Source organism: Cajanus cajan, chromosome 3, assembly GCF_000230855.2.
Source record: "Cajanus cajan strain Asha chromosome 3, NIPB_CcT2T_4, whole genome shotgun sequence".
NCBI lineage: Eukaryota > Viridiplantae > Streptophyta > Magnoliopsida > Fabales > Fabaceae > Cajanus > Cajanus cajan.
In genome coordinates, this window is record NC_138519.1 from 75227653 (window position 1) to 75242128 (window position 14476).

General features: G+C 25.5%; 1 protein-coding gene across 1 annotated transcript; it reads right to left on the reverse strand.

Moving 5' to 3' along the window:
* Positions 1–3249: 3249 nt before the first annotated feature.
* Positions 3250–7478, reverse strand: LOC109798771 (CASP-like protein 2A2). Its single transcript, XM_020359166.3, has 3 exons — positions 7056–7478; positions 6581–6698; positions 3250–3745 (listed from the first exon to the last, which is right to left on the reverse strand). Exons 1-3 carry the CDS (start codon positions 7274–7276, stop codon positions 3473–3475), a joined length of 612 nt encoding a protein of 203 aa, XP_020214755.1. The 5' UTR covers positions 7277–7478; the 3' UTR covers positions 3250–3472.
* Between the last annotated feature and the right edge of the window lie 6998 nt (positions 7479–14476).

Sequence of the window (14476 nt, forward strand, 5' to 3'; positions counted from 1 at the left end):
AGGTGTCAAAAAATAAATAAAAAGATAAGAAAATCTTTAAAAATGTTGTTCTAAAAGAAAAATCCATAAGAACGATATCGAACAAGGAGTAGGTTTATGTTTAATATATAGAAATTGAATAATAATTATTAGTATGTATTAAATATATAATTTTTTATTTAATATTTTCATAAAATGTTATCGTTATTAATAAATATCTATTACTTTCATTTTATAAAGTTATATAAATATGGCTCTCAACAATTTCTTTTTTGCTTAATTCCATTTTATTTTTGTTATTTTTTATTTTAATTTTATCCTTATTTTTTTTTCCAAATTTTATCAATATTATGTCAATATGAATGTGATGATCAGAGATGAAAAAAAAAATCTTATAAAAAGAGTTATAAATATCAAACTCATGATATAAAAAACACAAGTTTAAATTGAATCTTAAACTATTTTATGTCAATTCATGATAACCTAACTATTGTATGAATGTATATGGGTTGAAATTTTTAAATTGAGTGAGCTTAATGTGTGTTGTTTTTATTATCCTAACGATGGCATTATTATTAAGAATTAATCACTTACACTGTCAACTAATCATATCTTTTAATACATGTTAGTTACTTATTTAATGAAATAATAATAAAATAAACAACTTTAAAAGATATAATTGGTTGCAGTGTAAAAAAATTTACACTGACAATGTAAGGATGACTAACTCTATTATTAATGTGTTGTTTTATCTCCTTCAACCAACAATAGCACTAATATTAATATGATTAAGTTTCTTCATGTTAGTCCTGTGATATAACTTGTGCAAGATCTTATAACATGATATTCTTGTAAGATGATCTTGGCTTTTTGTCAAACGTCAAACTTAGTGTACATGAAATAAATGGATCGAAAATTATAATATCACTTTTTTTATTATATATAAATTGTTTGGTAGTGATTATTAATATTAGGTTGACATCAATGAAAAAAATATAGAGTTAATTATAATAATTTAACTAATAATTTATTGTTATATTTATCATTTAAAGAAGACTGGATTTATCTCTCTTATAAACATGACTTAAGTTGTAAAGGTAAATAAGACTTCAATTGTCTATCGATTCATAGAGACGGTAAACAGAATAAATTATTTTAACTCAATCTAATTTACATGCATTAAATGTTATTTTAGATTAAGTTGACTTGACTTATAGGAAAAATGAGATAGAAAAATATCATGACAAAAAAAACTTATTAGATAGTAAATATATTTGAACAATTGAGTAAAAAGAATATATCATAGAGAGAAATAAGATTTTTTACGTAGTGAAATGATACCTGTAATTTTGTAGTCTGAGTGGTGACAATAAACTATTGTCGTCACACAAGTGTTGGCATAATTGTATCTTCAACTTTTTCGACAAACAAAACAAAGATCATGATCCAACATAGCCTATAATTTATTTGAATGAATTCAAATTTAAAAAGTATATTTTTTTATTAAATAATTATATTTTAATAATAATTTTCAATAAAAATATTTTTTACAGCATAATATTATATTTATAATGACATTGTTTATCTAGAAATATATGTTATAAAATATGTTTATTTTAAGTTAATAAGGTATATTATGTTAAAACATCAACTTGATTCAATCTTGTCCCATATATTTATGGTTTTAATAGGTTAGGGTTGGGTTCACTTAATAACCCAATCAAATTATTGAAAAAGGATAAATTTGTTCAAAGTCTTCTCTTCTCTTGTACACCCTTATTAGCCTACGAGGTTCTACTTTTATAAATTTTTTGGAGTAGTATGACACTCCTATTAGCTATATCAATATTGTAGTGGAAACATGTAGTAGCAAAAATCGTAATGATAGTGATAATATAATTATGATAATAACAATAATAGAAAGAATATTATTAAATATAGTAAGAGTATATTTTTTAAAAATAAAAACTGATTTCACATTTTTTATTTATTTTAAAAATAATTGTAAAAGTGTTTTAAATTTAAATTAAAAACTATTGTAACTCGAGTTTAGTCAAATACATGTTTGCATACATAGTAATAAGACGCTCAAAGACTCAACCAAAAATAAAGTTACATTCCAAGAATTCAATTAAAAAAATAGTTTAAAGATTGTATCGGAAAGAACAATGCCCTACATGGGTACTTTGGAAACGAGACAAATTGTTCACATGAGTACTATTGGATAAAATCAAATATCTTAAATGATTAGACACATGTTTATTATTGTTAATGAATACTCATACAACAGTAAAAACCATAGAACAAAACATCTTATACAATTTATTATTGTCATTAATAATGAATAACGCTTTCAAAATGACTTTGATAGAACATAATGTCATATTATATGATTCATTATTTTTATTAATAAGAAATAATGCCTTTGTTATGAGTTTTAATGAACATCTTTTTAGTATGTAAAAAAGAGACCTAATCACAATGTGTCATATTATATTTTTATACTACTTACATGCATTATGTTGAAATGTCATTACGTATGTACAAAGGATTTTAGAGCTTATAAAGAAGAGAGGAAAGATACTAAACTTCTCATAAAAGTTTGGAAGCACACAACTTAATTTTAGTAAGAAAAAAGATCAATTAAATAATTTTACCTTTTAATAAAAAAAATGTTGAGAGGAATGCATGTGCTTTATGTTTTGCCATTTTATTTTTTTAATTTTGAGGTACAATTTAAGTAACAAAATATATAAATTATGACTTAAAAATAGAATGCCGCATAAATGGATTGAGTAATCAAAAGTTCAAAAAAAAAAATAAAAACGCTCATTACTAGAGAGGTTCATTCAGGTTCTACCAAAATAACAACAAAAACCAAAAAGTAATATTTGAATTTAGATTATGTGGGCTCGGATTTACAAATTCAAACTAATTTTTTATTATTATTTCAATTCTTCAACCAAATCTACTATATCGGTTCTAGTGATTTTTTTTTTCTCTTTTAAATAGGTACAATACGAGTACTTTTCAATAGACTATATATATTCATTGTAGTATTACTTTCATTCAAATACGTTTATCTGTGACTTTTGATGAGATCTGGAATATTAGTGTTGATATAATTACACCTAAGAGAATCACAGTTTGTATAAGATAAAATTTAGCCTTCTTTCTCGTAAACGTGAAATTATGTTTAAATTTTTTCCAAATAAGAATCGGCATTGTAGCAGAAGCTAAACTATAAAGCCATTCAAGAAGTTGCCGATGTTAAACAACAAAGGAGGTCAGGGTTATATATATTTATATATTATAAACTCATACTTAATGTTCATTAATATTATGCATGTCTGTCCTAAGTCCTAATTATAACACAACAGTACATTATTAAATGTAACAAACACATCCAACATATATATGAACTATGAAGCATGCATGAAGTTAATTATTTGACATTACATATATAAGGGTAATTAAGGGTGAGATGAGGTAGCTAGCCAGGGAAAGCAGCAACCTCAATGGCTGCTGTGGGTCTGCATGCTGGTGCATCATACTTGCTGAATAGCTTGTAGGAGGAAATGAGAGAAAGCAAGACATAGCAAAACACTGCCACAAATGTGATGCCTATTGATGCTGTTCCCTTGTGACAGAATCCACCAAAAGACTTGCATGCTGCACTCCACGTTGTTGCAGAGTCTCCATTCTCAGCCAGGTACAGCACCTCGGTTGACACAGCTCCAGCAGCTAAAATTATGTACGTTAACACCTATACCAACAATTTGCACCAAAACTTGTCAGTACATATATATAGTCAGTCTACTGCTATCATTAACATAAAATCTTATATAAATAATAGAAATCAAGGTGATGCACAATATAAAATACACCATATATCATCTAATCACAAACTATTATTTATAGTAAGTTATTACCTTTTATGATAAACAATGTCAAAGTCATACAGATATGGTGTTATCTGATCGGGTAAATATGAGTGTATGCTTCCTATAATTTCATCAACTTGCCTTTTTAACATATAATTAAAAATATCTCATTTTAATTCTTATACACCAAGTAATAATAGCATTCATTTTTCACCTTCAAGGCAAAAGTTAGTCCTAGTAACTTCTTTGACTCATGTTTTGAGACATTTGAATGTGGAAGCAATCACATAGATAATCACTTAATGAAAGACAAATTTAATGTCCCGAGTGAGAAATACCTGACTTATTAGAGACTAATAAATACTTCCTTCATTTCAAATCATTGGTCCTTTAAGATTATAATATATATTAAGAAATATTTAGTATCTCAACTTCATTATTTGTTTTTTTTTAAAAAAAAATAAGTGATAGTTGATGAAGAAAGTGCATATTAAATAGGATTATAATTTAGAAAAAAAATATTAATTTGACTTTGAAATCTAAAAGAATGATTATTTTAGAAAAAATAACTTAAAGACTAAAGATTTTGGACAAATAGAATAAATCAATAAATAATTAAGGGGCTACATTATAAATGAATTAAAGTAGAATAGTTTCTAAGTAATCCCTCGGCACATATATATAAACGAAAATTACTTAAAAAATTTAGACTAAAATGTAAGCGTCAATTCTATTTAATATTCTTACTCTAAAAATATCCTTATATTAATAAATGAGAGTATTATTTATCATGAATGTGATTAAAATATTTTAGAAAATGTAATGTATATTTCATGTAAAATTGTGAAAATTAAATACATTTAACAATTTTTTTAATTCAAGTAAAATTAATTATGTTTGCCTATATACTAATTTTGATGGAATATAACTACTATATATTATTTCATAAGAGTAGTGACTTTAACTGTGAAACATCATTTCCTACCTAACATTAAAATCAAACCTAACCATCGAAAACGAATAAAGACTAAGAAAGAGTAAAAAAATACAAAAACTAAAAGTATAAGATTTTGGATGAGTCTCGTTATAGGAAAAAGTATGCGTTATTCCTGAATATAGAAAATTATTTCTATGATAGTAGTATTCTATTATTGAAAACCTTGGAAAACAACAACTTACAACTAATCCACACGACAACATTGATAAAGCCACTTGGACCATTAAAATCCTTTGCTATTGTCGTGTGGCAGAGGCAATTCCATGTAATTGTACTTTTTGGAGCATTTATAATCTGTTAAGTTAGGTGTAAGATGCGTAAAGTATGTAACACCATTTAAATTGACCATAACGATCATCCAAACTTATTTACCAAATTTTCTTTGTATCATTTGTTTGCAAGTTAGATAAAATTGTACAAGTTAAACTATATTGAATATAATTAAAATATGAATTTAAATAAATTCCAACAATTAATTTACCCTAAAACGCGTATATAAAGGTTATAACTACAAATTAATAAATTTATATATATATATATATATATATATATATATATATATATGTGTGTGTTGAAATTAGCTAACGGCTATCTCGGCTAGCTAAAAGAGAAACAAATGATGTTTTCATATCATAATGGGTGTATATACTTAATGGGGGGACAAAAAAAGACAAGTAATATTTATTATAAAAAAAAAAAGGTTATGTGATAAAAAAAAATAGTAAAAAATTATATTTAAAAAAAATATATATAAAAATATCAAGATTGAAAGAGAAAGTGCCAAGACGAGAAAACAATATATTGAGAGTAAAATATAAAGGTAAATAAACTTAGGTAAATTAATATTAATATTTAATCAAAATTATAGTTGCACTTAGTAATCTGTGTATTAAATAACGACTTTAATTATCAAAGTAAAATTTTAATTTGTTAAAAATTAGTACAGAAGGGCAAAAGCACATAAATTTACTCTTATCATTAATGTTTTGTAATCACATTATTGGAATAATTTGATTCAATACAAACACCTCAATTAGGAAAGCTTCCATATAGTGGCAGACATACATACAATTGAAGGTGCCTTTGCATCTCCTAATTCCTAATTTTAAGAATAACAAATGTATGTATTTTAAATTAAAGTTTTTTATTCCCTCTAAATTTCTACTTTAAATTCATTGTGCTTAATTTCTCAATTCTTGATAATTTTTGTCTTGTATTAACTAATTTATTTCTTATATTTTAGTCTCTTTTTTTGTCCACTTTAATTTCTTTCTTAAAAAGTGTTTTGAAATATTTATTTATTTATTTATTTATATATATATATATATATTATTTTAATAAACTGCCCCATTGACCCAAGTTCTTAGATCCCTACTGCTCTCATCCCATGGGAAATGAAACATTGAAACATTGAGTGCATGAATATTGATAAAAGAGTATTTATATATAAATACACGACCTTAGTTTTTCTTTAACACTCCTGGGTTTTAATTTAAATATGAAAATTAGAACCGTGAGGAGAATGATATTAAAATTGTAGATCATCAAGCATTGCTGGTACTCTTTACATATTAATAAAAATCTGTTTAATTTGCTGATAGAAAAAAATAAATTATGAAAGCTTATATCCTTCATTAATTTTATTCATTCAAGTCTGAAAGTGAAAAAACTTATTGCAGCAGAAAATGAAAATTTAAGAATTAGTAAAATAATTAATAACCTGGTCGAGCAAAAAGAAAGTCCAAGCACGAGGCATGGTGGATGGACGAGGCATAGCAGCAATGACTGCTGAAAATAGGGAGTAACCTGCACAAATGCCATTGGCATGCACCAAGTACCTGCAAAAATCCAAAACCCATAAACCATAATATAAAATTCAATTTCTCCATTTTCATATATATTCGGATTCAGATCCAAAACAAATTATTTCACCATTTACATAATAATGCCCCAAATTCTGTTTCAGTATCTAATTAACAGTGCTTTCTTTGTCCCATTATACAACATTTACTGATAGAAAGAGGCAGCAGCTAGCATAGAGACAAAAAAATGTTTCATAAGTATTACACTGTTGGAGTTCATCTTAATGCATTACTAATTAAATCTAACTTAACTGTAAAAAACTGTTTCACTTATATATTATATCTTGATTATATTATTAATCGATGTGGGATGAGGGATATATAGAAACATACCTGAAAGCTCCAAGGTCGGTGTAATCAACAGAGCCATATTGATTTTGCTGAGAGTTCTTGAGCATGAGAACAAGGGCAGAAACGCATAGGCCAACAGGAAGCAAGCGCAGAAGGGTCTCAGCAGTGCGTAGGGTGCTGCTGTTGCCTTCTAGTTCATCTTCCATCTTCATCTGCATCTGCATGGGAGATCTTGCACCTTCAACTGCACTTCCTTTCTCCATATTTGTTTATGTGTGGTCACCTCTAATCTAATTTCTTGCTAGGTTTTGATGAGTGTAGTATGGAGCTGAGTGATTGTGTTTTAATATAGTATTAACCTTTCATATATATACAACATACCAATTACCAAGCAGTGATGGAGGCCAGGTTTAGGGTAGGCACATGTGGAACATTAAAGAGAAGAGTGGAGAGGCAGGTGTGGTGACTGAAACTGCATTGAATGCCATTATGATTCCCAAGGCTAAGTTAACTCATGAGTAAGCCTTTCTTTTTCTCTTTCTCTTCTCCCTAGCTCATTCATTAAACCAACCGTTACCACAACTTTAGTACACCGAGGTAACAAACCTCATTTTGTAACAGGAGCATTTTTCTAACTTATTTTGCTTCTCATTTTAATTAAATTAGTCAATTTTTTAATAATTTAAATTACTTTTTTATTATATTTTGTCTATATTATAATATTAATTAATATTAAATCTTCAACACATTTTTTCGTATTATATATTCAATAATTATCCGATAATAAATAGTTTAATATACTAATAATAATTGTGAAGATAAATTTTTATGACTTTAAAAAAATGAATTTGTGTCTAATTTAATCTTATAAGTTTAATTTGTAAAATGATGATTAATTTTATTTATAACTTTATATATTATATTTTGATTATATTATTAATTGTTTTGTAAATTCAAACATTATAAAGTGGGAAATATTTTTATGTGTGTATTTTATTTTAACAAAACATTAACAAACGGTTGATTTCCTTGTTATATTATGTATATATGAGATAGGATTTATTGAGAAAGATAAAACTCACTTTATGTACTTTAATAATCTATTTGCTTAAAACAAATTAGTTTCCAACTTTTGATGGAAAACTGATAGGTTAAATACTTATTTTGGTCCCTTATAATTTTTTTTGTTTCAATGTAGTCTCACTTTTATTTTTTGTATCAATTTGGTCTCAAACTAATTAATTGGATTCAATTTAGTCCCAAATTAATTAATTGATTTCAATGTGGGACTTCCGTCCAAATTATTTAAACGGAGTTAACTTTTAGGCACGTGGATGCCACGTAGATGCATACGTAGATGCCACGTGAATGACAATTTTTTTTAAAACACTTGGACCCAGAACGGCCCGTTCTAAAACCGGAACGGGCCGTTCTGGTTGCACTTTTAGTGTGTTAATTTTGCATCCGGAACGGCCCGTTCCAGGTGCAAAATTAACACACCAAAAGTGCAACCAGAAAGGCTCGTTCCGATTTCAGAACCGGCCGTTCCGATTTCATTTTTTTTATATATAAAATATTAATAATTTTATAAAATATATATTATTAATTATATTTTAATTATGTTGTTATATCTAATAAAATAAATATATTAATATTTTTTTATATTTTTTATTTTATTATGTTTATCTTATTAATTTTTATCATTTTATTCCTCTAATTTTAAATAAGTTGTAAAAAATTATAAAGTGATACTTAAATATTTCTTCAAACAGAAAGAGAAAAAGAAAAAATTACTACTCTATTTATAAGACAATTGTATTTTATAAAAATAAGTAATTTTAAAATTTTTACTATAAAAAAATATTTTTCAAAATTATTATATTTTTTAATAAAATTAATAAAGAATATTGGTTTAACTGCATTTTTTATCCCTCAAGTATTACAAGTGTGCAGTTTTGATCCACAAGATTTTAATTGGATAATTTTAGTCCTTAGAGAATTGCAATTCGCGATTTTGGTCCTTCAATTTTTAATTGAACAATTTTAGTCCCTCGAATATCATAATAGTACGATTTTAGTTTCTCCCATTAAAAATTAATAATAAATATATATCATTTGATACATTAAAAAAAATTATAATATACGGTAATTTAAATAAGCAAACAATTATATAGTTTTAAAACATATATTATATATATATATATATATATATATATTAAAATTTTAAAATTATTAAATTTTTAATGAGAAAGACTAAAATTGCACAATTATGATATTTGAGAGATTAAAATTGTTCAATTAAAATTTGTGAGACTAAAATTACACAACTAAAATCTTTTAAGGACTGAAATTACTCAATTAAAATCTTAGGGATCAAAATTGCATAATTATAATACTTGAGCGATCAAAAACACAATTAAGCAAAGAATATTTTATTCTCAGTTTTGGAACGGGCCGTTCTGAATCCAGAACGGCCCGTTCTGAAACCAGAATGGCCCGTTCTGTTTTCAGAACGACCCGTTCTGCTGCATTGGTGGTGTGTTAATTTTCGCATCTAGAATGGCCCGTTTCAGTTGCAAAATTAACACACGAAAAGTGCAACCAGAACAGCTCGTTCTGGTTTCAGAACGGGCCGTTTTGGGTCCAGGTGTTTTCAAAAAAATTGTCATCCACGTGGCATCCACGTATGCATCTACGTGGCATCCACGTGCCCAAAAGTTAACTCCGTTTAAATAATTTTGAAGTCCCACATTGAAACCAATTAATTAATTTGGGACTAAATTGAATCCAATTAATTAGTTTGGGACCAAATTGAGACAAAAAATAAAAGTGGAACTACATTAAAACAAAAAAAAGATTATAAGAGACCAAAATAGAATTTTAGCCAAACATATCCTTGGTTGAAAAAAAAAAACAATGTACTACTAGTAGTAATTCACTTTTTCACACAATACCACATAATTGTGTGAGTCGAAGCAGTATGTTATAAAAGAGATAATAAATGGAGATGCAGTACTTGTCTGTACAAATAATAACATAATAAATTAAATCAAACGGTCTATCTTTGTAAAGACTAAATAGTCCTTTTGATTTGTTATCAACGACCTAATGTGATCTATAACTTCCAATTGTGGATCGATAATCGATTTACTAGTTGAACACGAAAGGAAACTGGGGAAGCAACCTTTAAAAAACTACTAAGACATAGTTCTCGTATATAGTGTATCAAAATTTACAACTAAAAATTAATTTGTTTATAAGATATGACTTTTCTTGATTAAGCATTAAATACCACATCAACTTTCATTATAGAACAGATCTTATAAATTACAATCATTAGATGAAAAGGTTTGATTAGACAATTGTAATAGTACATAGAAAAATAAAATTAATATAAAAAATGAGTAGTTTGGAATTAATAAGTCGCTGAGTCTAGGAAATTATAAACTCTCATTTTATTGTCTCGCAGTTAACTAATATCAAAATCTATATAACTAAACTCACTTTTTTTTTGGGGAATTAAACTTTGAATCGTTTGTAGGTACTGTTTGAATTATTATTTTTTCTATCGTGAAATAAAATAATTTTTATCCTCCTAAAACTTTATTGAGATTTTTTTTTCATATATTCCTAGATATATAATGTAAAAGTATTAAATAGTATATTTTATTAAACATTTGAAATTATTTTAAAAAACAAACACTTAATAAGTTGTGTTTAACCAACATTACATTAGTTTAGGCCACGTCTAACTTTGATTTTTTTAAGTAAGGTCAAGCATGAGATTAGAAGACTTCATTAAAGGTAATTAACTTAATTATTTGATGAAGTTTTTTCTTTCTTTTTTATTCATTGAGGGGGCTAAAAGTACAGACTAAAAACTATGAAAGAAAACAAAATTATCTGCAAAGAAAAGAAAATGAGCCCAAAATAGAGGAAAATCAAATAGATAAACTCCTTCCGGTAAGAAGAACTCTCTCTTAGCAAAAGCAATCTTCAACTTTTAATCGATGGAGCTTAATCATGAGTAATCTCTTCGTTTATGATACAATAATTATTGATCAAGATGTTAAAATTTGTTTGTGCGTAATTTCTTAACATGTCCTTTATCTGTTTTATTAATTATTGTTATTGGCATTTCATACGTGGTTACTTTTCCTTCTTATTATAAAAGTATAAGTGGAAAACTAGTAACTAATACTATCTTAAAATTTTAAAATAATAAATAAATTAATAATATTTTTCTTTAGAAAACTAATAAATGAAAAATAGTAAAATAGTAATATATTTCTTATTTTCAATCGTGTATTGTAATCCGACGTGTATATATATATATATATATATATATATATATATATATATATATATATATATATATATATATATATATATATATATAAGTTTGGCATATATGCACTATGAAATTATTTTCCTATAAATTAAAACAATTGTCTATATTGGTAGTTAACTTATAAAATCCATTAATCAATCATTAAAAAGAAAAACATCGTGATTCATGAAAAAACATGTAAGTGGGTCAAAAGAATGAATCGCGCGTTGTCTAACACCACATCTCGAATTTTTTTCAATATATATAGGAAGAAAAATGAGGGGGAAAACAAATAAAAAGAAAAAACTAGGAAAGAAAGTGTGGGTGGTCAACAAGCATATGAAAATGAAACTTCAACAAGGAGGAGGAACGAATTTTTTACATAAATAATATTTTTTTTTTTAAAAATCGAGATTCAAAACTTTTTTTTTTTGTGCTCAAAATTCGGTTCTCGGGTAACCGAATTCTGAGTTGTTTTAATTTTTTTTTTTTTTTTGCGTTTGTGGTCCAATTTGGGCTAATATGGGAAGTGGAACGGGCCGTTTCGGAAGCAGAACAGCCCGTTCTGCTTAAACACATAGAGTGTTATTTTTGAAATTGGAACGATAGCAGAACGAGCCGTTCCAATTTCAAAAATAACACTCTATTCGTTTAAGCAGAACGGGCCGTTCTGTTTCTAGAACGGCCCGTTCCACTTTCCAGATTCGTCCAAACTGGGCCACAAACGCAAAAAAAGATTAAAAACAACTCAGAATTCGGTTCCCCGCAAACCGAATTCTGAACACAAAAAAAAATAAAATTTTGAAACTCAGAATTCGGTTTCCGGAGAACCGAATTCTGAGCATGAACAGTGATTAGTTCTAGTTGAATAAATAAAGTTGCACAGATGTTACTTTTATAATTTTTTTTTTAAAAAAATATTATTTATGTTAAAAATTCGAGAATGAACACGTAGGAGACCCACAAAGGGATGAACCCTGCTTGGCGCGCCAGTCAGATAAAAACGCATTGAAAATTGAAGTATTTGACAAGCAGGAGAAAAAATAAAATTTTAGTAAAAAATAATATATATATATATATATATATATATATATATATATATCAAGTGTACTAATTTTTTTTTAAAATTAAGAAAATATTTAATATTTTACTTCATTAATTTAAATTAATGAATAATTATAAAAATATTTTATATGTTAATTTGAATTTATATAATAAAATATAATTTTTAAATTTTTTAAAAATTTGTATACTTAATTTATTTGATAAGAATTTTTAATTTGTTGACTTGACCCTTCACACATGCATGCATGTGTGTGTTAGGCATTTGACAAAAGTATATAATTATCATGAATAATAAATTGAACAAAAATTTAAGTTATTAAATTTATAAGGACTTGTGTAATAATTCAATTTTGGTACTAAATAGGTGACTTAAAAAAATTTAAAATCGTCTAATGTAATGCTTATAAATTTATAGATTATGAAAGTTAAGAAACATGCAATAGAATAATGAAGAATTTAAATTTAGATAACAAAGACAAAAATAAATTGATTTCACTGACCTTTCTCATATAAATCTTTCCAAACTTTCATTCTATGCCATAAATTATATATTTAATTCAATGGCCTTAAAATATATTTAAATCCTAATTATTTAGACGATAAATTCTAAATTACTTAAGAAAAATCTCAATTATTTGATAAATTTTATAAAACAATTTGCATTAAGGCTAAGGATCTAAAAAATTAACTGATAAGACTTATCTTAATCTTAGTAATAAGTGTTATCAATGTTTTATTTAGATCGTAATTCTAAAAGAGTTTTTTAACCTTAAATACAATTATAAAATCATGCAATGGTTGATTAAGTCACAAAAAATATTAAATAAAATAAAAATAATTAACCTGATAAAGACAATTATTTTGAATGAGAACAAGGAGAATTATATAAGTATAGTAACTGTGTCAATTTTCAAGAATAGAGACTTTGTCACTCATAACTAAAGATTACACACAAGAAAGAAAAAAGAAAAAAAAATCTTCAAGTGATTCATGATTACAATATCTCACAAAAAAATCTCTCTAATCTCTAAATTTTTTTATTGTAAAGATAGGGATCCAAAACTTCTCATTAAACTCTAATTTATAATAACTTAAATGAGTTTTTAACTGTATCCATGCTCACTTAGAACGTTCAAATGGCTCACATCAAATTCTCATTGAGATTGCATGTGTCTTGTCTCGCTTAAAACACTTTTTTTAGTCACTTTAAGCAAATTCTTCGTTTGTTGGCTTGCTCAAAGAGAGCAATTATTCGTGTAGACAAACTATCATATGTTTCTAGGAGTAGTCTTTGTGTTAGTTGATTTCTTTTAACTTCAATTTCTCTTCTCCCTATTTCTCAAAACTTAACAAAGAAAAAACTATTAAAAATATTTGTAATTTAACAATATCATTCTTTAAAAATAAAATTAACTTTAATTATGTATTTGTGCCTTAAACAAGATTTTGAAACATAAGATGTATTGGATTACAATGTTGAAATATTACGCAATTATCACACACATATACTGTGGAAGAATCCACTTACTCTAAGACTTACTTTACTCAATAATTTGTGTTCTACATTAAATTTCAATTATTTAACTGTTAAATTAAAAAATTTTAATGTGTAGAGCAGGCCTACAATTTCTTTTAAAAAAATTATAAAACTCATGATATTTCATTATATAAATTAAACTTAATATATATATATATATATATATAATATTTTTATGATTATACATCAATTTGAATTAATGAAATAAAATATTAAATAATTTTTATTTATTATTTTTTAATTTATAAATTTGATCTATATATTAAGAACTTTTAATTTAATGTTTGAATTATTAAATTTAATGTAAAATATTATTTATTGAGTAAAATAAACCTACTGATACTTATTTTTAAAATAAGTAGATCATATATATTATTTATTTGTTTATTTATATATATAGTGTTTGAAATGAGAATATTTATTATTATAAAAATATAAAAACAAATAATAATAATTTTTAAATAAAAATGTATTATTTTAATTAAAATATTATAAATAAAATTATTATCTACAGTAACCATGATAATTTTT